This window comes from Sphaeramia orbicularis, chromosome 6, assembly GCF_902148855.1.
Source record: "Sphaeramia orbicularis chromosome 6, fSphaOr1.1, whole genome shotgun sequence".
In the NCBI taxonomy this organism is placed as follows: domain Eukaryota; kingdom Metazoa; phylum Chordata; class Actinopteri; order Kurtiformes; family Apogonidae; genus Sphaeramia; species Sphaeramia orbicularis.
Window position 1 is genome coordinate 49,869,251 of NC_043962.1, and position 24,658 is coordinate 49,893,908.

General features: G+C 37.8%; 1 protein-coding gene across 3 annotated transcripts in view; it reads right to left on the reverse strand.

Annotated features, from left to right (window-relative positions):
* Nucleotides 1-24,658, reverse strand: part of LOC115420819 (rho family-interacting cell polarization regulator 1-like) — a 186,691-nt gene that overhangs the window by 16,430 nt on the left and 145,603 nt on the right. For all 3 annotated transcript variants that reach the window (XM_030136365.1, XM_030136364.1, XM_030136363.1), the window contains 7 exons: nucleotides 24,017-24,180; nucleotides 23,234-23,870; nucleotides 22,742-22,872; nucleotides 19,971-20,079; nucleotides 17,823-17,958; nucleotides 17,111-17,272; nucleotides 16,871-17,029 (listed from right to left, as the gene is read on the reverse strand). In XM_030136365.1, coding sequence (XP_029992225.1) covers nucleotides 16,871-17,029; nucleotides 17,111-17,272; nucleotides 17,823-17,958; nucleotides 19,971-20,079; nucleotides 22,742-22,872; nucleotides 23,234-23,870; nucleotides 24,017-24,180 — 1,498 coding nt within the window. The remainder of the gene's footprint in view (nucleotides 1-16,870; nucleotides 17,030-17,110; nucleotides 17,273-17,822; nucleotides 17,959-19,970; nucleotides 20,080-22,741; nucleotides 22,873-23,233; nucleotides 23,871-24,016; nucleotides 24,181-24,658) is intronic.

The following is a 24,658-nucleotide window of genomic DNA, read 5'->3' on the forward strand; positions in this document are numbered from 1 at the left end:
TTGGCAATGCGTTTGGAAGGGGTCCTTCCAACAGTAGTGTCTCAGGATCAAACAGGACTAATTAAAGATAGGCAACTGGTTTTTTTTTTAGCATCGGGAGACTACTTAATATTATTTATACACATGGCACTAACAAACAAGAATTGGAGGTACTATTTTCATTAGATGCTGAAAAGGCCTTTGACAGGGTTGAGTGGGATTATCTCTTCTCAGCCCTGTCAAAATTTGGATTTGGACAGAACTACATTTCTTTAATTAAACTGCTTTATGCTATGCCCCAGGCAACAGTACAAACAAATAATGTAAACTCCAGCCCTTTTCCCCTCTAGCGTTCTACTAGAAAGGGATACCCCTTGTCACCACTACTGTTTGCATTGGCTATAGAGCCCCTTGCTATCTTACTGCTCTCCTTAAAAGAATATAGAGGAATTAATAGGGGAGACAGAACACAAAGTTTCTCTATACGCAGATGATTTATTATTATACATTTCAAATCCTACCTTATCGTTACCAAGTATCATGACTATTCTAACAGATTTTGGGAAAATTTCAGGATACAAACTTAATCTGTCTAAAAGTATATTATTTCCAATTAATGCAAAAAAAAAAACATAAACATGCTTGTGTCATGTCGGCTTTTGGACTTTGTCTGTCTTGTCTGTTTTGTTTGTCATTTCCTGTTTTATTTTGTTAAGCTTCCCTCATGTGTCTTGTCTGTTGTCTTTACTTCCTCTCCCTGATCGTGTTCACCTTTTCCCTGATTACCTGACTCCTCCCTGATTATCTCCACCTGTGTCCAATTGTCTTCCCGCCCTCCTGTGTATTTAAACCCTCAGTCTTCCCCTGTTTAGTTGCCAGTTTGTGTTCTACAACTTGTTGTGCTCACTCACCAGCGTTTTTTGGATCCCGTTCGTTTGTCTGCCGTTTTTGACCCGTTTTCGTCCTTTGACCACTGATTCCGCCTGTGCCTATCCTTCCTGCTTGTCGACGACCTGGTTCGTGTACCCGACTCTGTCTCTGCCTTCACCCTTTAATACCTCAGCCTCCACCGATTACCTGTGCTTCGACCTTCGCCTGGATTACTGACCGTGAGTTCTGTCTGTCCACCATGTACCGTTGCTTGTTTGATTGCTTCCCCGTGTATGACCTGGCTTGTTTTTTGACCACCCTCTGTTTGTCCCTAGTGGGGATTCCGTTGGGGTTTTCCCGGTTCGGCCAAGCCGGTCGTCAGCCGTATCCACCCACAGCCCAGAAGTCTATCCCCGGACTCAGTGGCATCACAGAATTAATATTATCTCTGTGTTGTTTAATTTCACCTTTTAAAGTGTTTAATAAAAACACTCAACTTTATTTGTACGTTGTGGTCTTGCTTTTGGGTTCAGCCTTTGTACTTAGTCTTTCACAGCTTGCTCTATTTCCATTCACCATTTCAAACCAATTCAAGTATATTGGTGTAAATGTCACACAAAAGATTTCTGGCCTATTTCAGCAGAATTTTAATAGCCTTTACCAATGGACTGAGGAATGCTTTAGAAAGTGGAAAAATCTGCCAATCTCATCGGCTGGTCGAATCAACATGATTAAAATGAACATCCTACCAAAATTCTTGTTTCTGTTCCAATGCATTCCTATTTTAATTAACAAAACTTTCTTCAAGAAACTAGACTCACCAGTCTCTCATTTCATTTGGAATGGAAAAACACCAAGAATTAAAAAATAATTCCTACAAAGACCAAAATCAATGGGGGGAATGGGATTGCCCTGCTTTCTGCTCTATTACTGGTCCTGTAACATACACTGCTTGTCATTCTGGGACAACATACCTGGGCCTGATTGGGAACAGCTGGAAAATCATACCTTTTCTCCTAATTCGTTGAAGTCCTTAGTATATACAACCTTAGGATTTGCCAAAATTAAATGTAAGAACCCAGTGGTATCTCACTCACTCAAAATTTGGTCCCAGATCAGGAAGCATTTCAAATGCAGTAAGAGCTCAATTCGGATGCCATTAATAAACAACCAGGCACACAAACTGCTTTCCGATCAGACATTTCACAAATGGACCCTTAAGGGAATACACACAATTAAGGATTTATTTATCAACCAGATCTTTCCCACATTTCAGCAACTTCAAGACAAATTTAACATAGATCATAAAGATTTTTTTCAGTACTTGCAAATTTGTTCTTTTACTAAGGAGACCTTTCCATCCTTTCCCAGTCAACCACCAGAATATGCTTTGGATAACATGCTTCTAGAAAACCCATGAAAGAAAGGAGCGGTTTCTAGTATTTATAACAACCTTTCACAGTTGGACTGTTTTACTACTTTGGACCACCTAAAAGAACCCTGGTCTAATGACCTAGATGTATCCATTACTGATCCCTGTGCTTTAGTCCATTGACTAAAGCACAGGGATGAATCCACTCCTCTTCTATCTGCTATAGACATGGACTGCTGCTGTTTAAAATCTTACACAGGTTGCATCTATCTAAATTGAAGATGTCCAGGATGTTCTCTGGAGTGAATCTCCTTTGCGATTGTTGTGGCCAGAGCTCAGCTTCACTGGCACACACATTTTGGACATCCCCCAACATCACCACCTATTGGACAGAAACTTTACTGACCTTGTCTAAGATTTTTAAGAGATTTATTCCCTCTAGACCCAATAACAACTAGAAGCACTCGGAGAGCGCAGACCTCCGCCAAGGCTGATCAGTGCCCCCCCCCCCCCCCCCCCCCCCCGATCACCACCAAAATTTAATCATTTCTTCCTTATCCCATTTCCAACAAACCCTGAAAATTTCATCCAAATCTGTCCATAACTTTTTGAGTTATGTTGCACACTAACGATCAGTGCCCCCCCCCCGTGGGCCCCCCACCCCCGATCACCACCAAAATTTAATCATTTCTTCCTTATCCCATTTCCAACAAACCCTAAAAATTTCATCCAAATCTGTCCATAACTTTTTGAGTTATGTTGCACACTAACGATCAGTGCCCCCCCCCATGGGCCCCCCCACCCCCGATCACCACCAAAATTTAATCATTTCTTCCTTATCCCATTTCCAACAAACCCTGAAAATTTCATCCAAATCTGTCCATAACTTTTGAGTTATGTTGCACACTAACGATCAGTGCCCCCCCCCCCCCCCCCCGTGGGCCCCCCCACCCCCGATCACCACCAAAATTTAATCATTTCTTCCTTATCCCATTTCCAACAAACCCTGAAAATTTCATCCAAATCTGTCCATAACTTTTTGAGTTATGTTGCACACTAACGGACAGACAAACAAACAAACAAACCCTGGCAAAAACATAACCTCCTTGGCGGAGGTAATAATATTCGGTGTAGAACCAACAGGAGTGGACCTTAGTACTAAACAGAGTGTTGTTTTGCAGTTTGTGACACTATTGGCCAGACGCCTAATTCTGTTAAACTGGAAGAACAAAAATCCTCCAACTCATCAGGCTCTGATGAAAGACATTATGCAACACTTACATTTGGAGAAAATCAAATTTTCACTAAAAGATAATGTAAAATTATTTTATTCCATTTGGCAGCCCTTTATAGATTATTTTCATGTTAAGTGAGCAGACAGACCTCCTCCTCCCTTTTTTTGTGTTCGTGTGCATGTGAGTGCGGGTGTAATGTTCTTGTTTTGCATTGTTCTAATTTCAATAAAAAGAGTTAAAAAAAAAAAAAAGTATAACTCATGAACTGGATACCCAACAATAAACTAGAATTTGTTTTATTTATTTATTTATTTATTTATTTATTCATTTTTGGGGGGTGTCATATTAGCTAAATACATGCAACTGTGTTTTCTTTGTTATGTTGTGAAAACAATTAAAAAAATGTTGATATGTTGGATATACTGTTTGTGCATACAATACTCCACATTGTGATCCCAATGAGGTATCCTGACTACATAAAAAGAAAAATGGCAAAATAAATTAACTTCATTGAGTGTCTGCTTTACGTGGTGAAACATTAGGATCAAGACTAACACCAGACATTGGCCCTCCATCTTGCACTGGAAAAAATACATTTCTTCTTTTTTAAAAAAAATAATATTCAGTCAAACAGTTTTCATTCAGACCAGTAGCAGCTCATCAATAGAGGGTGCTAGGGAGCCACCCCACCTGTCCCGCATGAAGGAGAAGACAGTAGGAATCAAATAAAACAATTTTACAACAAATAAATAAAATGAACAAGCTACAGGCTACATGATACAGCCCGTGAGTATTGAGTATAATCTGCATTCAAATGTAGTTTAAAATGTTTTTGGTCATTTAGTGAGCAGTCAAGGGACGTGTTTCCCATTTGGGGCTGCAAAATCTGCACCCGAGCCACTCCCTTTACCATATAGACTTGTAGAAGCCAATAACGTAATAAGGAACCATAACGTAATAAACTTGCCATTTTTAAAATGTAATAGGCCAGTAACATAATAACTGGCCAATAATATAACAAAAATCCTGAACCGATAACGTAATAACTTTTGGCCAATAAAGTAATAACTTGCTTCGTTATCAGTATCACGTTATTGGCCTAGAAAAAAAAATTCTTTGCAAATGTCATAAGTGAGCCAATAACGTAATAATATATTAATATCACTGTATTTAAGTTTCATTTATTAGATGTAACTGTGATAAAATGTCTGTCTGTCTGTCACTCTCTCCACTGCTCCTTAGCCTTTCAAGCTATCTCCAAATGAAGTGGAAGCACATGTTTGCAAACATAGACAATGGTATGATATGAAATATGTATGACATTTATGACATGTAACTCACTCTTGAAGATAGTAATTTTTTTTTCACTGTTAACCCTGTAAAGTCTGAACCATTAAATCACTGACAGAAAATTCCAATTCTTTAAAACTGGAGCTATTATTGGTCCTTCTGAACAACCAAAAAAACAAAAATTCAAATACTGATTTCCATGTATGAGTTTCAATTTGTATCATATTTGATACATTGTGTCTCAATGCTCAAATATTATTATTTTGGAACAAACAAAAATGTAATATAACACAAACATATCTAACAAACTGGTAATTCCAAACAAACATAAGAACATTTTCCAGTACTACTGTCATGCAGCAATGAGAAATCCACCAGTGGAACTGGCAGTGGAAGGCTGGAAGACATAACATTTCAGTTATCTTTACTAATTTTGTGGTTCACAAACTTTTTATTTTGCTTGGTGGTAGGCCTGAAAACAGTTCCTGTACTTGTTCAGACAGAGATGCACTCGGCATTCCATACTTTACACATACGAGCTTACAATCATATTATAATCATAGCATAATTATTTTCAACACTTCTTCAATACTGTATTTTTTTGCCATCTAAAAACACACGTGCACACACAAAAACAGGTTATTGTGTATTTTTTCTCTAAATAAGTTTTTAGTGAAAATAAGTAAGAAAAAGGAAGTTACTAACAATGGTACAATGGCAACATCACACATAGTAATCAATCATCATGATACAGCAAGTTGAATATAGGTTCTTCTATGAAACTGGTCCTAAAAGCAGGACACAGGGGCTACAAATTCAAACCAGATGTAGACTAATGTTTTGAAGCAAGTTTGGAAGCACTTTGGGTTTATTTTAAAAATAAATATTTACTGAGATAAAATGAATTATTTTTCAGATAAAAATACATTTTTATTTGACGCGTGCATACAAAAATCCATGTCACCTGGCAAAAAGGATATGAAAATGACACGCTATTTTTAAATGTCTTTTTATTTTCTTACATGTACATTTTGAGAATCAAAGTAAATATGCAAGGCAAAGTGTGTCATAAAAATGACCGCTGTTGCAATATCGCTCGTGATTTACATGTGTTTAAATGGGCAGGTTCCGCATGTAACGCAAATGGACACAATGGGTTACAAAAGAAACCTGGAATGAGACTGAAATTCATGAAAAACCTGCATGTGTGGATTAGAAAAAAAAGTAGGACTGACACATTTAACACAGTGCCTTTATTTATAGTCCATACAAGACCATTTACAGCCATGTTTTCAGATCAAAATTGATACCTAGCTAGCTTTTCATGTCCCAGGTTGGGTCCCGATATTTTATTAAAAACTCATTAATTTTGGGATTTTTTGCATTTATCTGGGGTCATCATTAGGTACATCCTAGGGGAAATATTTTTATATTTCTCTTTTATTATTGGGTCTAAAAAGCTGGAAAAGTGCCAGATACCAAAATAGACCCAGTTTCAGCACCCATATCAAATTTTTTTGCACTAAATGTACCAAATTATGCAATTTAAACATTTATATAGTTTACTTGAAAAATTAAAAATACTGTATGTTGCTTGATGATATGTATAATGCATGAAATACCATAAAATTATGATTGACTAATTTAGAGTTACATGACCTCATATACCTGCTGTATCAAATTTGATATGCTTTTTTCAACACGGTTTTACTAAAACATAGATTATGAAACATTAAGTAATTTCACATTGCATCAACCCAATAACTCTTCCTATTGATGTTTCAGTAAAAAAAAATGTTTTCTGACCTTAACCTTTTCAAAATTGCAAAAAATCTTATTCAAAATCTACCTGTGCGTCCTTCCTCATTAATGACAATCTTGTAATGTTGCTGGAAAAGCCTCTGGTCAATGAATGCATCCCCCCTGGTGGATTATCTGTGTATTGCATGCATCTAATTGTATACATCAGGTTTTTCAAGAAAAAAAATATCATGTAGAGGGCTTCAAAAGTCATGTATCAAATACGATACACTTGGTGTTATAGGAGTAAGGATTTTTTGATTTCCTAAAATTGACCACTAGATGGCAGTGGTGTGGCATTGACTTTCTTCAGTTGTCCAAATCTCCTTTCTAGCATACATGTTGAAAGGTAATCAGTGATCAATTGTCTTTGGTGAACAGTTCATTTTGTTGAAATTTTTGCATATACCACGTACAATCATATATTTAATGCAAGAAGATATAACATTACTGAGAGTGTCTTCAAAGTAAACTAACTATACCTAGCAAACTGTTGGCTAGTTATTAGCATTATTAACTATTACAGTTTGATAATATCAGGGGGTATAAACATTTTTAAAGGTTTGTCCCATATTTGATCTTTTCAATTTATCCATTCCATTCCACAAAATTTACCAGAAGTCATCAGCTAAAACACACACAGATACAGATATGTGCACACGCACACACACACACACACACACACACACACACACACACACACACACACACACACAACCACACTTTTCTTTAAAAATGTTTATACCCCCTGATATTATTAAACTGTAATAGTTAATAATGCTAATAACTAGCCAACAGTTAGCTAGGTATGGTCAGTTAACGTTGAATACACTCTATAAATGTTATATCCTCTTGCACTAAATATGTAAGATTGTACGTGGTATATGCAAGAATTTCAACAAAATGAACTCTTCACCAAAGAAAACTGATCACTGATTACCTTTCAACATTTGTGCTAGAAAGGAAGCAAGGAAGTTTGGACAACTGAAGAAAGTAGGCCATTAACGGTACACATACTAAACCAAACCGTTTCGGTACGCACCTGTTCGGTTTGGTACACAGCTGTACCGAAATGGCACAGTATGATGGGAAAAAGAAAAAGGAATGAAAGATGTCATTCGACACGGAACTTTAAATCCGTGCAAGTTTCACACGGACTTAATAAAGGAGCACACATTGACCCGAAATATGAAATAGCAGTTGATATAAGGTTAAAAAAAAAAACAACAAATATGATGTGAGCCTGGAAGGAAGAGACTGGAGACCCTCCACCATCAGTACAGTCCAGTTTGGATCAGTTCAGATTGAGGTGAAAGACAACAACGAGGAAAGAGACGTTAATAAGAGGGACATTGTTTGGCCCCTATGAACTACAGTAGTTCTAAAACACTTACACTAGCTCTGTCTGTCTGTCTGTTTGTCTGTCTGTCTGTCTGTCTATCACGCACGCTGTATAATAGAGGAATAAATAGAACGTTGAAAGTATGTAAAGTTTCACTTTCGTTTCACGACAGCGTTTGTTACGTTAGTTATGGACCGCACCCCCAGGTATATAACTGTGCGCCCCCCCTACCCCCCGGCTCTGACAAAAAAAACAAAAAAACAACAACTCATTGACTTGAATACCAGGCAGACACTGCTGGATGACTGACCAGACTGTGGCTGTGGACAAAAAAACCAAAAAAAGGCTTGTGCACAATCCAAAAATTGTGGTAAGTACATATTCAATTAATTATTAGATGTGTGCTATTTGGGTGGGAATTTTATCTTTGTGTGACTTTCTTAGTTAATTGCACAGTGTATGATAGTGTGGTTTTACTTGTGGAACTGATTGAAGTAATGAATCTGTCACATTGACCTGCTTGAACCTGGAGGTGTTTGTTCCTCAAAGTGACTTATTTTTTGTCTTGTATTTTTTTAGGAAGGTGTGCGCCATCTGCAGAACAGTGAGGGAAACAACAGACAGTATGAACCAGAGCAAGGGTAAGATTTTAAAGACTCTGGATCCATTCGGGTCTATAGAAGTAAATGTATGCTTTTTCTGAACTATTTGTATTTTGTTTTCACAGACTGAGCTCACCCCACAATGCAGCAGTGACTTCTCACTTAATGGCAGCTCTAGCTGCAAGTCCAGGCTTGAATGGAGTAGAAAGTGGAGTCCTGTTGATTAAGTAACTTTAATAGTTTTTTGTGTTTTGGTTCTCTATTGTTATAATCCTATGCATCTATTTTTTTTTACTCTTCCTGACTTGTATATTTTAATTCTAGTGGCCTGTAAGACATAATGAAACAGTCTGATGGAACTACACATACAGCCAACGAGATCTTGCTGTCCAGGCAGAAGCCATGAAAATTTCAGCCCACAGCAGAGAATAAAGACGGTAAGATTTATAAGAATCTGTATTTAATCTTAATCTATCACAAACTATCTATCACTCTACTATTCTGTTAGCCTCACAGTGCAGCACTGATGGTACTTCTGTCTGTACAGCAGCTGGAGGCAAAAGAGGGGTGAACTGGCCAACAAGGAGGAGATTTTTGGAGGGTGATCACAATTGATAAGACATCTGATGAAGAAGATGGCACTGCTGATGGGACATCTGGGTTGACTGTAAGGCCTCCATCCTTCCAGAGTCTGGAGCTCTCTAACCTTTGTGCTGCACTCCAACAGACACTACAGCAGAACCCAGCATATGTTCTACCCACCACAGAAGACTGGACTGGGCCACCCTCAGAGAAGCTGGCACCAACACTTATCTGATGTGATGTCTTTAGGTCAAAGACAAAACTTATTTCATAAGTTGTATAAATTACTTTCATATGTTACAATAAGTTAATAATAAATAAATAAATATGTTAAAATCTGTTAAAATGCAGTTGGCTTAAGAATTGAAAAGAGTGACATGTCGCCTCCTTAAGGATCTTTGTGTTCGCTGTGCGCTAAGGTTGTATACAGAGTGAGCGGTCTCTTGCTAGAGATGATCTTCGTTGTATATTTCCCGTTCGCCATTTTCTCTGCAGTTCAGATAAACTCATGTACGCTAAGTGTGCTCTACAACTTTGTGCCTTGGAAAATTTTCGTCTTTGTAAGTGTATATATCAAAAAACAATATTAAGTTCGAGATGTTGGTTGATTGAAACTGTTCTGTGAACGTGTAATGAAGCTAACGTTTATGCTATTCAAGCTACAGGGGTTGGACAAAATAATGGAAACACCTTAAAAAATCAACAAAATATAATTTAATATGGTGTAGGTCCGCCTTTTGCGGCAATTACAGCCTCAATTCTCCGAGGTATTGATTCATACAACTTGTGAATTGTTTCCAAAGGAATTTTAAGCCATTCTTCAGTTAGAATACCCTCCAACTCTTTTAGAGACGATGGCGGTGGAAATCGACTTCTTACTTGAATCTCTAAAACTGACCATAAATGCTCAATAATGTTGAGGTCTGGGGACTGTGCCGGCCATACGAGATGCTCAACTTCATTAGAATGTTCCTCATGCCATTCTTTAACAATTCTAGCTGTATGGATTGGGGCATTATCATCTTGAGGTGAAATGTGTTTCCATTATTTTGTCCAACCCCTGTAGCAATGTGAGTGCATTACATGTGTAGCGTAATTAATAATAACTGTATGTAAGTAATTTAAGTTGTATGTATTTTGTATGTTGCAGTTGCAGAAACGTTAAAGAAAACGTCAAGTAAAGAAGAACCTCCAACTCAGAAAAGAAAGCCTTGTTTGGACTCTATTTTTGTTAGCTGGCTGTCTAGCTGCACAGTCACATGTTGTGAGGACAGCACATCTGACTTTTACTTACTTTTTAAAATTCTAAGTTAGTTTTAATTTGAAAATGTTGTAATTTTTATTTATTCTAAAAGTTTGTTTTAATTTGAAAGTGTTGGCACTGTTTTCTTAAATATGTAAGTGTGCTTTCTGCATTTTAATAAAGCTTGTCTTTATTTTTTAACATGATCTTGGCAGTCATGTTCTTTCTTAATTGATATTGGTGGTGATGTTTTCAGTATGTGAATTATTACCCTGCAATAATAAATAAATATATAAATATCTGAATAATAAAAACAATAATAATAATAATAATAATAATAATAATAAAAATAACTAGAAAAGCACTCGGAGAGCGCAGACCTCCGCCAAGGCTGATCAGTGCCCCCCCCCACGCCAAGGAGGTTATGTTTTTGCCAGGGTTTGTTTGTTTGTTTGTCTGTCCGTTAATGTGCAACATAACTCAAAAAGTTATGGACAGATTTTGATGAAATTTTCTGGTCTGCGCCCCCCCCGTGGGCCCCCCCACCCCCAATCACCACCAAAATGTAATCATTTCTTCCTTATCCCATTTCCAACAAACCCTGAAAATTTCATCCAAATCTGTCCATAACTTTTTGAGTTATGTTGCACACTAACGGACAGACAAACAGACAGACAAAGAAACAAACAAACAAACCCTGGCAAAAACATAACCTCCTTGGCGGAGGTAATAATAATAATTTTATTGGGTTGGGCATATTATAATGCTGCACAGATGACCAATCACATGTGTGCTGTCCTTTTGAAATGTCTGTGGTAACATCCAATGGGTTGCTATAAAAAGGAAAAAAAAACAAAAAAAAACATCCAATGGGTGTCTCTGTGGCCAGACATGGCAGGCACCAGTGACATTCAAATGTAAATTAGGGCCATTCACACCTCTGTGAGGTGTTAACCCCCCCCCCCCCCCCCCCCCCCCCCGGTTGGCTCCGTTTGTGGCAGTTTCCGGCATAGCTGAACTTCTCTGTAAACTCACGATAATTACCAGGAATCTTTGAAGTTGGCAGGTCGATAATCTGGTTTTTCATGCAGTGTCATTTTAACCATCAAGTTAAATAGACAAATACATGGAGAGAGAGAGAAAGTGAGTTATATCTAATACATGAAACTTAAATACAGTGATATTAATATATTATTATGTTATTGGCTCAGTTATTACATTTGCAAAAAAATTTTTTTTTATACCAGGCCAATAACGTAATAACCAACCAATAACATAATAAGTTATTACATTATTGGCCAAAAGTTATTAGGTTATCAGTTCAGGACTTTTATTACGTTATTGGCCAGTTATTATGTTATTGGCCTATTACATTTTAAAAATGGCAAATTTATTACGTTATGGGTCATTATCACGTTATGGGTCGTTATTACATTATTGACTTCTACAAGACTTATTTTAAATGGTGTGTGTGCAGTAGACCCCCCTCCAATACAAGAGATAGGAGAGCCCAAGCACCACCCACAGTAGTAAACATCACATTTTAAAAATAATCCAAACCTTACTCAGAAATGCACACACAGGATCCACCACCAAAATGGAGCAAAAACACATATGTCCACAATGCCACGACTACTGCAACCGGAGAGAGATTGGACCATTGGCATGCTTCAAGCTGGACCAGACTGGCCGTAGCTAGGGTGTTTGGAGTCCACCACTCTACCGTTGTACGCCTTGCTGAGCGTTACCACACCATCGGCTCCTCCAACGACCGTCCCAGATCTGGTCGACCGTGTGTTACAACCACTGCACAGGACCGTGACAATCGGCTGTCACATCTCCGTGACAGGTTTCGGCCGGCAACAAGAACTGCAGCCGAGACCATTAGGACACATCACCGGCTAGCTCGTAGGCGATTACGAATGGTTCTAGCAGACACTAGCCTGTATATATATACCTGAATACAGATATTCAGAAAATAAGTTATTTTGGTTGGTACTCCTTGTCATACCTGTGGTATTTGAAAGTGAAAATTAATGAAAAATGTTATTTTGCGATTTTATTATGACAAAAACTACAACAAAAAAGGATCATACCCATTAATAAATGCTGATCTGATTACTCTATATACTTACGTAAAAGGATGTGTAATTATTTGCAATATATCATATTTGGTTTGTGTTTAATTGATCAATAAATGTAGGGGTTCGTAAAAGTTTCAAGTTTATTTTCCAGATTTCACAAGGTCATACCACAGTCCCAATAAAGACAAGGTTATTGAGAATAGACATATGCAATCAGGCCCGGACTGGCTAATCGGGAGGACCGGGACAATTCCCGGTGGGCCGGTATAATATTTGGGCCGCGAGGGCCGGAGTTCACTTTAAAGATGTATTTAATATTTTATTTATTTATTTTTTGGGGGCCGGTGTTCAGTCATAGCACTGAGTTGACCACGTAATCTGCAGCTGCTGTTCCTGGGCCCCACCCCCTCTACTAGTAAACTGTTTGTTTTCTTCCTGTTTTTTTTTTGCGGACACACCGTGACCTGGCGTAACATCTCCTTGCATACGGTTAGTAGCTCTATACTGTAGCTGTGGAGCTTTTACGATCTGTGCTCTGTAGGCTATGTCGATGGTCAGCTGAGTTTGCTGTTTGAAACATGGATAATAGAAAGAGCAAGGGTGGTGTGGAGAAGGCAAGAATTAAAAAGAGGAAAGCTCTGGAAGCAAACGCAGCCAAATGTGACAAAATCTGCAACTTTTTCACCAAAACGACTTCCCGGTTGGAAACAACTAATAAGGACGATGAACCGGGTAAACCACCTTTCAAGTTAGTTAATTATCGGGTCAGTGAATTGTGTGGCATTGTGACGTGGAACATAACGTTATGTCATTTAAATAATAGTATGATGCGACGCCACGAAAGTGGGAAACTTTGTCTTGTAGCTTCTCAGATTCAGAAACCAGATCCAGCACCTGCCATGAGCCCACAAGTCCAGAGTGGGCAGGTAGGACTGCTCAGAGAGGGAAGAGGATTAGAAGAAATAGGCTCCAATGAAGAGTATGGTGTAGGCCTGTTCAGTATGAAAGGTGCTCTGAGTTGCTCCAGGATTCAGCACTACATGAATGAAACTGACACCAAGGCTTTGAAAATAGAAGATTTGTGCTGACAATTATGAGCATTTTTAAACTGTGCTTTAGTGTCAGAAGCAGAGCCAGGAGCCAGTAGTGATGAGGGGATTGTTCCTGTCAGTATGGAAGGAAAAGGTGAGCTGTTGGAACAGACTGTGTGAACAAGCATTAGTTCCCGTAAAACCACTTTCTAGACCCAAACCATAGTCCTGACCTATTTTAATTTTTATTATTAAAAGTGAGACAGTAAATACACAAAGCCCACAACTGAAAGGCAATAGTATAAAGTCATATTAAATAAGCCTGCATATTTAGCCAGTGTAAAGATCTGAACTGGTTCAGTAAGTCAAAATGTCTGTAGATATTATTTTTTATTGTGATCCAGGTGCAGGCGAGTCTAGAGAAACTGGAGGAAGAGTGAAAGGGAGAGCAGAGTCTGCTGATGACAGAGGAGCAGCTCAGCAGCACAGCCCTGAACCACTAGGCACAAATGACACAGATGAAGAGGAGTCTGTTGTTAGCTTTGATTGCTTTGCTCACCCTCAGTCACAGGATACACATATTTTTTTCTTATCATCCTCATCAAACCCCTAATATCACTGTACCAAAAGTTTTCAATAGCATCGATGGAACAAACCGCAAGTAAGTTGTGATGGAAATCTTTTGTTGCAGAGGATACCAAAATAATAGTTATTAGAAAGTGCAGCAAGCTTAATTTATTTATTTATTTTTTTAATTTTTAATATTTTTATACTTTAATTTCATTTCAAACATTTTAAAGGTTTGAAAAATGTTAACACTTATAAGAAAAAAAATATAGATTTTGTTATTGTTGTGTTGTGAGGAATAATAATGTTGGAGATGTCAATGTGCACTCACTGTTGAAATAAATCCACATTGTGAAGCAACCTTTACTTGCGCTGAATTGGAAATATTTTAGAAAATACACTGAATTAGAAGGCTTTGCAGAACAGTGTGTAGACCTAACATGTAAGGTTAGAATTGCATGATTTTAATAATAATCGGTCGTGATCTAAAGTGGGCCGGTCTGAGGTATGAAACTCCAGGGCTGAAAATGAGTCTCAGTCCGGCCCTGTATGCAATCTATATGTGGTAGTCTTCCTTTACTGAAAATTTCATGCATTTAGCTAGAAAACTTACTGAGATGTTGCACTTTAAAATTTGCTGCATTTTAAGACGATCGCGAAATGCACCAAAAATGGCAAGGGGGGGTACCTTCAAGAATTTTTTTCTTTGGATACATTTGATATATCGGTCTGAAATTTTGGCTGGGCTAGTTTTCATGGTTGAACTTCACATGGTAAAAATTTGAAGCAAATCCAAGATGGTCGAAAAGGATTTTTTTTTTCTAAACCCGTTGAATTGAGGTGGAATGACCCACTTTGCTATCCTCAGACACTATAAAAGGAAAGACTAGTGAATTTTATAATATTCTGACAGGAGAAGACCAATCTTCTTTCCAATTGTTAAAGAAGATTTGGGAGAAGGAGTTAGGTAGAACATTAGAAGATAATGCCTGGTTAAACATCTGTGAAAGAATTAATTTTCCTTTTACGAGTAATAAAATTAAAGAAGCTAACATTAAATTCATCCACAAAATCTACTTAACTCCAATAAAAATGCATAGAATATCAAGGAATATCTCATCAGTGTGCCATAGATGCAAAAAGAGGGAAGGGACATTCATGCATATGTTCTGGGACTGCAACCTTTTAAAAAGTTATTGGAACTCGATTCATTCTCTCATTCAGTCTTGGGCTTACAATTTGATTTAAGCAGCAGTTTATATTTACAAAATGACACATACAATTAACTGTTAGTTCATAAAAAAATGCAAGATACTAATCTTGATTACTAACTTCGCAAAGAAATGCATACTTTTATTTCTGAAGAACGATTCCCCTCCATCTTTTAAGATTTTCAATGATCAGTTGTCTTCTTTTTTACCTTTAGAAAAACTGACTTTGGATAAATGTAATCATGGCCATCTCTTTAATGAATTTTGGTTGCCTTTACTCTCCGGTATGGAGAAAGTTTGAGTTTGTACGCCACGAATACCGCCCTACTACTCTAGTGCTATTTCATGTCACTTATGTTGCTACCCTTATTGTTATTCATTCATTCATTCATTTTCTGAACCCGCTTTATCCTTACTAGGGTCACAGGGGTCGCTTGGAGCCTATCCCAGCTACATAGGGGCGAAGGCGGGGCACACCCTGGACAAGTCGCCAGTTCATCACAGGGCTTACATATAGAGACAAACAATCACTCTCACATTCACACCTATGGGCAATTTAGATTAACCAATTAACCTATTAGTGCATGTCTTTGGAAGGTGGGAGGAAGCCGGAGTACCCGGAGAGAAACCACGCAGACACGGGGTTTATTATTATTATTATTATTATTATTATTATTATTATTATTATTATTATTATTTTTATATATATTTAGACTTTTATGTTTTTGGCCTGTTACTTTTGAGTGTGTTTAGTTGGTTTATGCCTTTAGGGGTGGGGGGCAGGAAGAGTGCACAAAGGAGAACTGCAAAATGTGAGACCCAGTATTACTATGTTTGTACAGCACCTGGATGACTTTCTTTTGTGACATAAAAAGATATTCAAAAAAAAAAAAAAAAGTCTATCTTATTGTATTGCTACTTAGATGTAAGTGCACTGTCACTGGCAGATACCTCCAGCAATTTTGTTGCACAACTGATGTAATGACAATAAAGCCTATTCTATTCTATTCTATTCTATTCTATTCTATTCTATTCTATTCTATTCTATTCTATTCTATTCTATTCAATACCCAGGTGAAATTTACGTATTAAAAGTAAATTTTAATTTAAATTAATAATCTATAAACTGCAGGTGCATGTACTTTGGTAAATCCTAGTGGTGATGAGTGGTTATCGTGCATCCGAAAACTGACTTGCATATTGTGCCCCACCAAAAAACAATTTCACCATCTGCCACTGATTCAGACCCTGATGAAGATGTTGTCCATACATGTCGGTCTCTTTGTTTGCCTAAAAATAGGTACAAAAACCTATTCCAGTCTCAGGTATGAAAACACCTTGTTTGTATATGAATTATTCTCTCCAAGCTTTTTGATCCATATACAGCAGTTTTGTAACTTGCATTGCAGTGTTTATAGTGACATTTCACTGGTCCTTTTGTAATATTAAGTTAACAACTGAAATAGTACTTATTAGAAAATCATGTTATCCTCATGACAATGTCTGTAAAATGGGTTAGTCTCATTGTGAATATACGGTTTGAAGTGAGTTTTGCAATGGTTAGCTGGAGAGTGCATTATGCTACTGTCTCCATTGCTATGTTGCACTCCTGTGTGTGTGTGTGTGTGTGTGTGTGTGTGTGTGTGTGTGTGTGTCTGATACCTTCTTCTGCCAGCTCAGTTATGTGCCTTTCCATGTCACTGACGCCATTGACCTCTAGGTAACTCCACAGCTGAAACAGTGTCACTATGACTTTGTCTCTCTTCCCTCTTCGCTGTGGTAGTCGCTGACCCAGTACTCGCTCTGCTAGATGCAAGAACACTGGAAAAACACTCAAGAGTTAATGCATGCCTTCAGAACCAGACTCTACAAACATCTACTGGACACACAGAGATGTGATACCTGTGTCAGCCATGTTACTGGTCCGCTCAGGCAGTATGTTGGAGTAAACTGAAGTCAGAGTGGACAAGAAGGTATCGACAGAAACGCTGTACACACTGCCCTGCTTCAGTAGTCGTTGCCATAGTGACACAGCCCCCAGAACAAGGTCCAGCTGTGGTATAACTGCAGATGGAAGAGAAGAGGTTTAGACGCTTTTCAGAAGTTAATATTTCTAGATTCACCTTCATTTTGACTCTTTGACTTACTCTGTGTATGGATGGATGGATGGATGGATAGATGGATGGAGATCTATCATATTGTTAGCCTCAAGCATAATTGCCTAAATCATATTTTTAGCCAGACTGTGATATCTGTGTAACTTTGCTCTACTAACAATATTATAACATGTTTTATCATTGGCTATAATATGAAAAAAATATGATTGAGGCAATTATGCTATGAGGCTAACAATATGCTATCATTTACTTATATATTTTTATAAGCCAATTAGTCAATGTGCCATGTTTTTTATGTGTTGATATTTCATCAACCAACTAGCTTCATCTGTCATCAAGTGTGTGTCATTCTTGATTTTTTCTGTTCTATCATCATGAAACACACTCAAAGCCTCAGTGGAAAACAAGGACTGATCACAGTTGGAATTTTTTTGGTGGAAAGTCACCTAAATATCATATGCATATGATACTTGCATGTGTGTTAGTGTGGAGCTCACCTTCAGCAGGATGTGTGTGATGCCATGGGTTTTCCTTGGTAATGTGTCGAATCATGCCCAGAACTCGAGCTTCCCTTAACAGTGTGTCTAAGGCGTACATTTCTGCACAACGAAGAGGACCAAACACACCCAGACGCTATAGACACAAGGAGGAGATACATCAAACATATATGTGCTGTGATCTGGTTTATCAGCTGATGCACACTTAGGACGCGCCAGAATCAAACCTTAAATAAATACATAACCAAAAATAAACTCTATCCAATAATGTACCTGCACACCTCATAGTAGACGATGTAAATGTAGAGATTAGATTTTACTGCAATGATAAATTCAAAATACCTTTTTTATTTCTTTTTTTTTTTAAATGGTACATTGTCAAAGTTTAAACATTTGTCATATGTTTTATGTTTTATTCTGAGAATAAGAAAGGTTGAGGTGAAACCCAAGAACACAGTATTCACATCATTTCTCCAAATCTTAATCTCTAGGTTCATATTCTCATTTCATTACTCCACCATACACAAATCTGGGTGATCTTTTTAAGAGTAATATCACTTTAAACATCCATATCAGCTTCACCATCCTTGTTTTTTTTCAGCTGAGGAAAATTATAAAGATCAAACCATTTTAGTCCCAAAACACTCAAATCTATTATTCTTGTTTTTCTATCTCTTAATGGTCTGGTGACTGTAACTCCACCTGAAGAAAAACATAAAAATTGTTCCCTTCACAATATTTAATCCTGTATGCAGGAATTTCAACAGGCACCAGAACATGGAAGCATTTAACACAATACTAGCATCTTTACCCTGAGTGAATGTTGGTTTTAATATCCTCAAATGCTGCTTTAATTTAAACTAAAAATAATGATGACACAGTATTTACTGTCCCGAGCCTCTTATAAACAGAACACCTTTCCAAAGAATATAAGGTGTATCTCTTTTATTCTTCTTTGTTTTAAAAAGTTGCTGTATAAATAAAGTTTATCAATATTATTTAATAAGAGTTTTGTCTGTTGGCAAATTAATTTTCATAGTTTTATAAACACGAGATCATCTTTATGCAAAACAAAGTGAAAACTTTTAGAACAATTAAGTATCACCTGACTTTAATGACTATGGTCTTTTATCAAATGGGCATTATTAGTTCTGGGAAAAAATGATACAGATGATACACATCTACAAAACACATAATATAAATGCAGGACCTCTCTGTAGAGTAAAATAATCTAGAATATTTAAAATTTTAATGCTGTCTGCCAACATAAACTAATGTTGTCAAATATCAGCATGAATCACACAGTCATACTTCAGAGTCACATAACTGCTATTATTTTTATCATTTCTACCATAACGAACCCATAAAGACCCAGTGTGACTTTTGTATCAGTTCCCAAATGAATGAAAATTATTCATTTTCCTATGTTTAATTGACTGATCATGTAGATGTAGCAGAGTAAAGTCAGAAGTTATTATATCAAAACAGAAAAAAAAACTGAAGAAAATTGACTTTTTCAGTCAAATATATCATTAACTGAACATAAACCCAGTGCCTCCATCCACTGTCTTTGATCCAACTCCATGGGTTTTACTGGTGAATCAATGTTGTAGAAGATGACGGTGTTTCCACGTTCACTATGGAGCCTCTGAATGTCCAAATGGCTCATATCTGATGACCATGAAAAGATGACAAACTGTATTTTACACCATTTAATTACATGTATTGCTAGGATTAATGGATCAACAGGTATTATACAGTTTACATCAGTAGATGATTTTGGTTGACAGTGGATGTTTGGATCTTTATGGGTTAACATAAAATATCATTAGAGTTTTAAAGTGTTAAAGAGATCATTGTAAAATCTGTGGTATAAGTTAAATTCAGATCATTTGATCAAACCAATTGTTTCAAAACACTTGAGTTTATTCAATTAAACAATTTAAGCATTACAAAATATAATATTGATGAAAAATAACACATATAGCATAACATATAAAGACAGTATCAATTAAATTCAGTAAATGTAATGTTTTTGAACGTACTTGAACCTGAAACTGTACTGAAAACATTGCATCAGTCAAAATATAGCAGCAACTGGTAAAACCAGTGGGAGTATAGAACATGTAGGACAGCGCCATCTCTTACCAGCAGCTGTGAACTGCAATTCTGCAGATGAACCACCAGGCAGCGGTCAAGAGCACTGCACCCAGTGGTGAGAGGGGAGGAGCTTTTCCATCCTCTGCCCTGCACAGACCTGTGCACACACAGTGGTGAACTTGCAGTGTCAAAAATTCTGTCAGAAGTAAATGCCTAGCAAAGTAAACCTGAAAACTGTCACAAAAAATATACAAAAGGGTGTATTGAGTATTTACCCCCTACCTGAATTTCTAAAATATCTGCATATTTGTCAAACTTAAATCTTTCAGGTCAAACAATATAATATTAGATAAAAGTGACCTGAGTAAATACTAATTCAGTTTTTAAATGATAATTTCATTTATTGAGGGACAAAGATAACTAAACATACTGTTATAGTATGAAAGAGTAATCACCCCCTAAACCTAATAACTGGTTGTGCGACCCTTGGCAGCAATAACTGCAATAAAAAGTTTATGATAATTGCCACTGAGTCTGATCCACAGCTGTGGTGGAATTTTGTCCCACTCCTCTTTACAGAATTGCTTTAATTCAGCCACACTGGAGATTTTTGATGAATGGCGTGTTTAAGGTCAGGCCACAGCATCTCAATCACATTTAAGTCTGGACTTGGATCAGGACACTCCTAAACCTTCATCTGGTTTCTTTATTCCGTTCAGATAGAGACTTGGACCAGGACACTCCTAAACCTTCATCTGGTTTCTTTATTCCGTTCAGATAGAGACTTGGACCAGGACACTCCTAACCCTTCATCTGGTTTCTTTAGTCTGTTCAGATGTGGACTTGGACCGGTACACTCCTAAACATTAATTTGTTTAATATTTTTAGAGTTCAATCAGACGTGGACTTGGACCAGGACACTCCTAAACCTTCATTTGGTTTCTTTAGGTCATTCAGACATGGACTTGCCGGTGTGTTTGGGATCACTGTCCTGATGTAGAACCCAAGTAGACACCAAATGATGGACAGACATTCTCCTTCAGGATTTTCTGGTAAAAAACAGAATTCATCGTTCCGTCCATTGCAGTGAGTCCTCCAAGTCCTGAAGCTGGAATCAGGCCAACTTTAGTCTCATCAGTCCACAGGATATTTACCCAAAAGTCTTGAAGATCACCCAGATGTTTGTTGGTAATTGTGAGACACTGACCTTAAAGGGTCATATTTTGCTAAACCCAATTTTATTACCTTCATTTATGTATTTAGGTACCCTAATAGTTCAAAAAGTTTGAATTTGAACCCTCCAGGTGCTGCAAACCTATCTTTTTATTCATTCCGGCAAAAATCGAGTGGATTTTGGATAATGGTTCTCACTCATAGAAAGGCTTTAAGACTGATAGATATCAATGTCTGTTTTTATTGTTGAATTTCTTTCAATCACAACATGATGTGTAGCTTTTTGAGACCTTTTATCCTACTTCCCTTTGTCAGACATGTTCTATTTAACTTATTTTTTGATTCAACTGGTCTCGTAATAATTAGGCCTGGATGTAGATCATGAAATTAACTCAGTTTTACAAAAAAATGTGGTTAATCACAGTTTATTTGTGATGCAACAACGGGGGCAGTTACTTTTTCACATTAAGCCAGGTAGGTTATGATTCATTATTTTAAAAACTGTGTTTTTATTTGCTGAGGTCATCATTGTCTAATATTATAATCTATTTGATTATATGACATTTAAATGTGACAAAGAAATCAGGAAGAGGGTAAATACTTTTTCACAGCACTGTATATATCTTTATATCTCCAGCTGAACTGCGATTACAATTTACCAAATGACAACTTTGACCTTGGATGATATCTTATATGATTCGATGCTAGTGAATGTTGAACTGCACCAACTACAAAATTCTGGACCAATACCAGAAATTGAAATGATAATGTGGTTGATAAATTATACCAATGGCATTTAAGTAACTAAAACAGACAGACAGCAGATGAATATTGGACAGTTCCGTCAGTGAAATAACATCATACATTTCATACCAATATATCAGTAAATATGTCAGGGCGGCATAGTGGTGCAGTGATTAGTACTGTCACCTCAGCAAGAAGGTGCTGAATTTGATTCCAACACCAAGACCTTTCTGTGTGGAGTTTGCATGTTCTCCCCGTATTTGCGTGGATTCTCGCCGAATACTCCGGCTTCCTTCCGCCACCCAAAAACATGCACTAACATGTTCATCTAAATTGACCATAGGTTTGAATGGGAGAGTGATTGGTTGTTCGTCTCTATATGTCAGCCCTGTGATGAACTGGCAACACCTCCAAGGTGAACCCTGCCTTCGAACCTACATAGCTGAAATAGGCTTCAGAACCCCCGCGACTCTCTTGAGCAGGGGTCAGCAACCCTGGTCCTAGAGAGCCACTATCCTGCATGTTTTAGATGTTTCCCTCTTCCAGCACACCTGATGGTCATTATCAGGCTTCTGCTGAGCTTGATGACAGGCTTATCATTTGAATCAGGTGTGTTAGAAGAGGGATACATCTAAAACATGCAGGATAGTGGCTCTCTAAGCCCAGAGTTGCTGACCCCGTCTCTTGAGGATAAGGTGGTTCAGAAGATGTATGGATGGATATCAGTAAATCCCTACCTTCATTTAGGAGCTTAAATTAGATAATGCATACATACATGTAGGACTGGTGTGTTCACCTAGTCCTACATGTATGTTTTAGGCTGTCCACTTGTGATTAGTTCAGTCAGATTCATGTTCATGTCAGATCAGAACTGGATGTGTCCACAGTCAGTGAACTCTGACCTGTCATTTCTCCTCCCCTTCTCACTCCGTTCTTCCTCTTCTTCCTCCCAGTCAGATGTGTTGAGAAAGTCAAAGCTACCCAGAGCTGTTTCCACAGTGAGGCTGACCACACTGGGAGAACGTCTGCCGCCCTACGAACAGATGGAGATAATTATGACGTAAGAAATGTATCAAGATGCAACACTTCACAGGAAAATGTTTCTTCTCAGACTAGAAATAAAATGAGAGCAGGTGGTGACAGCATGACAGAGACTTAAATGTCAGCTATTAATTTGGTTAAATAGTAGTCCATAAATAAGTAAATAATAATAAATAGTCCATAAATGGTAGAATTTTAGATTATGTAATAACTCTAAAACTGTCAGATTTGTTTCTTTTTATAATGCAAGAGCAAACGGAGGATATGTAAAGTAACATACATATTTTATCTCTTATATTTACAGTTCATTGTACAATGAGGACAAATGCAATCCTATGGTTGTTTGTCGTTACCTTCAGTGTGACGTGCAGCAGCTTCAGCTCTTGTTCCAGTAACTGTAGTTCAGGGAACTGTCCTCTGTAATCGCCAAGAGAGGACATGACGGCCATCAGAACGTCCTCCAGTATGTCGTTCATAGTCCATTCACCCTCTTCACACACTCCATCAGCTGCTGCCCCCTCTGTTTCCTCTTCCACGGTCATCCATCGGGCCACATATGTGCCATCAGCGCTGTCTGATGGACTGTGATGCTGTAGCTGTGGTTGTGCCTTCCTCTGTGACACAGTGTCTTCGATTGGCTGTTGATTCGATGTTGTGACATCATCAGGTCTGTTTTCATTAGTTTTGGGCCTTGTTGAAAGGCTACTGGGCGATTCAGGAGCTCTGATAGGTATCTCCAGTGCTATGTCATTAATGGAAATCCCAGATGTCAAAGACATGACCACCCCTGATTTGCTGGCTGACCTGTCCATTACCATAACATCATCAATGCTGCTTTCACTAATGTGACTCAGAGAGCGTGAGTAGCTGTGGGTTTGGCTGTTGCCCATCACCGTCTCATCCACTGCCGCCATGGGAGATGGTTTCCCTTCATCACCATCCTCAGCGTGAGTTTGTGTCATCATACCGACCACTGCCTTGTCTACTGCCCTTTAATCCAGTTAATATATCAGATTATTCAAACATTACTGACACAATAATACAGAGAATTCAAGCAAAAAACAAGAGGTAATAATGATTTAGACAGTTCAGTTATCAGTAAAATGCCAATGAACAATGAAACAATGAGACACTACCTGCTGCTCTCTGGTTCCTGTTCCAATGTGTTGACTCGCTCAGTAATAGCACTAACTGAATCTGGAGTGGAAGATACTGAGTGTCTGGGACAAATTGAGACACTGGACTGGGAGCAGGAACTTCCTGTTACAGTTGACTGGAGCTCTTGCGTCATGAGCACTGACTAAGGACAAAGAAACAAACACATTTGACCAACAACACAAGAGCAGCTTGTTAATTCTGATCCAATGAACATAACATAAGCGTAGGTTTTCTAAACTGCCCACAGAGGAACATATGGAACACCACTGTGGCTATTGAGGGAGTACAGTACAGTAGGGGAAATGGAAAAGGATGGTGAGGTACATGGCGTGAACCCGCTACACAGACAAGTCACATTTTAATGCCACCATACACTGAATTTGGACTTCCACAATTCACAACACTTCAACTGTGGTCAAAAATGATCAAGAGCATAAATTATTACTTGTAGTTAGTATGCTGTTATTTTACAACACTTCTAGTTCGAGTTTCTAGATTGTCTTTGATTTCTTGACACAAATTTAGAATAACATGCCGCAGCAATGGATATATTCAGATAATCAATAGGTTTGTAAAACTTGAATAATGTGTGCGTGCATGTGTTTCAGTGTGTTCTGTGT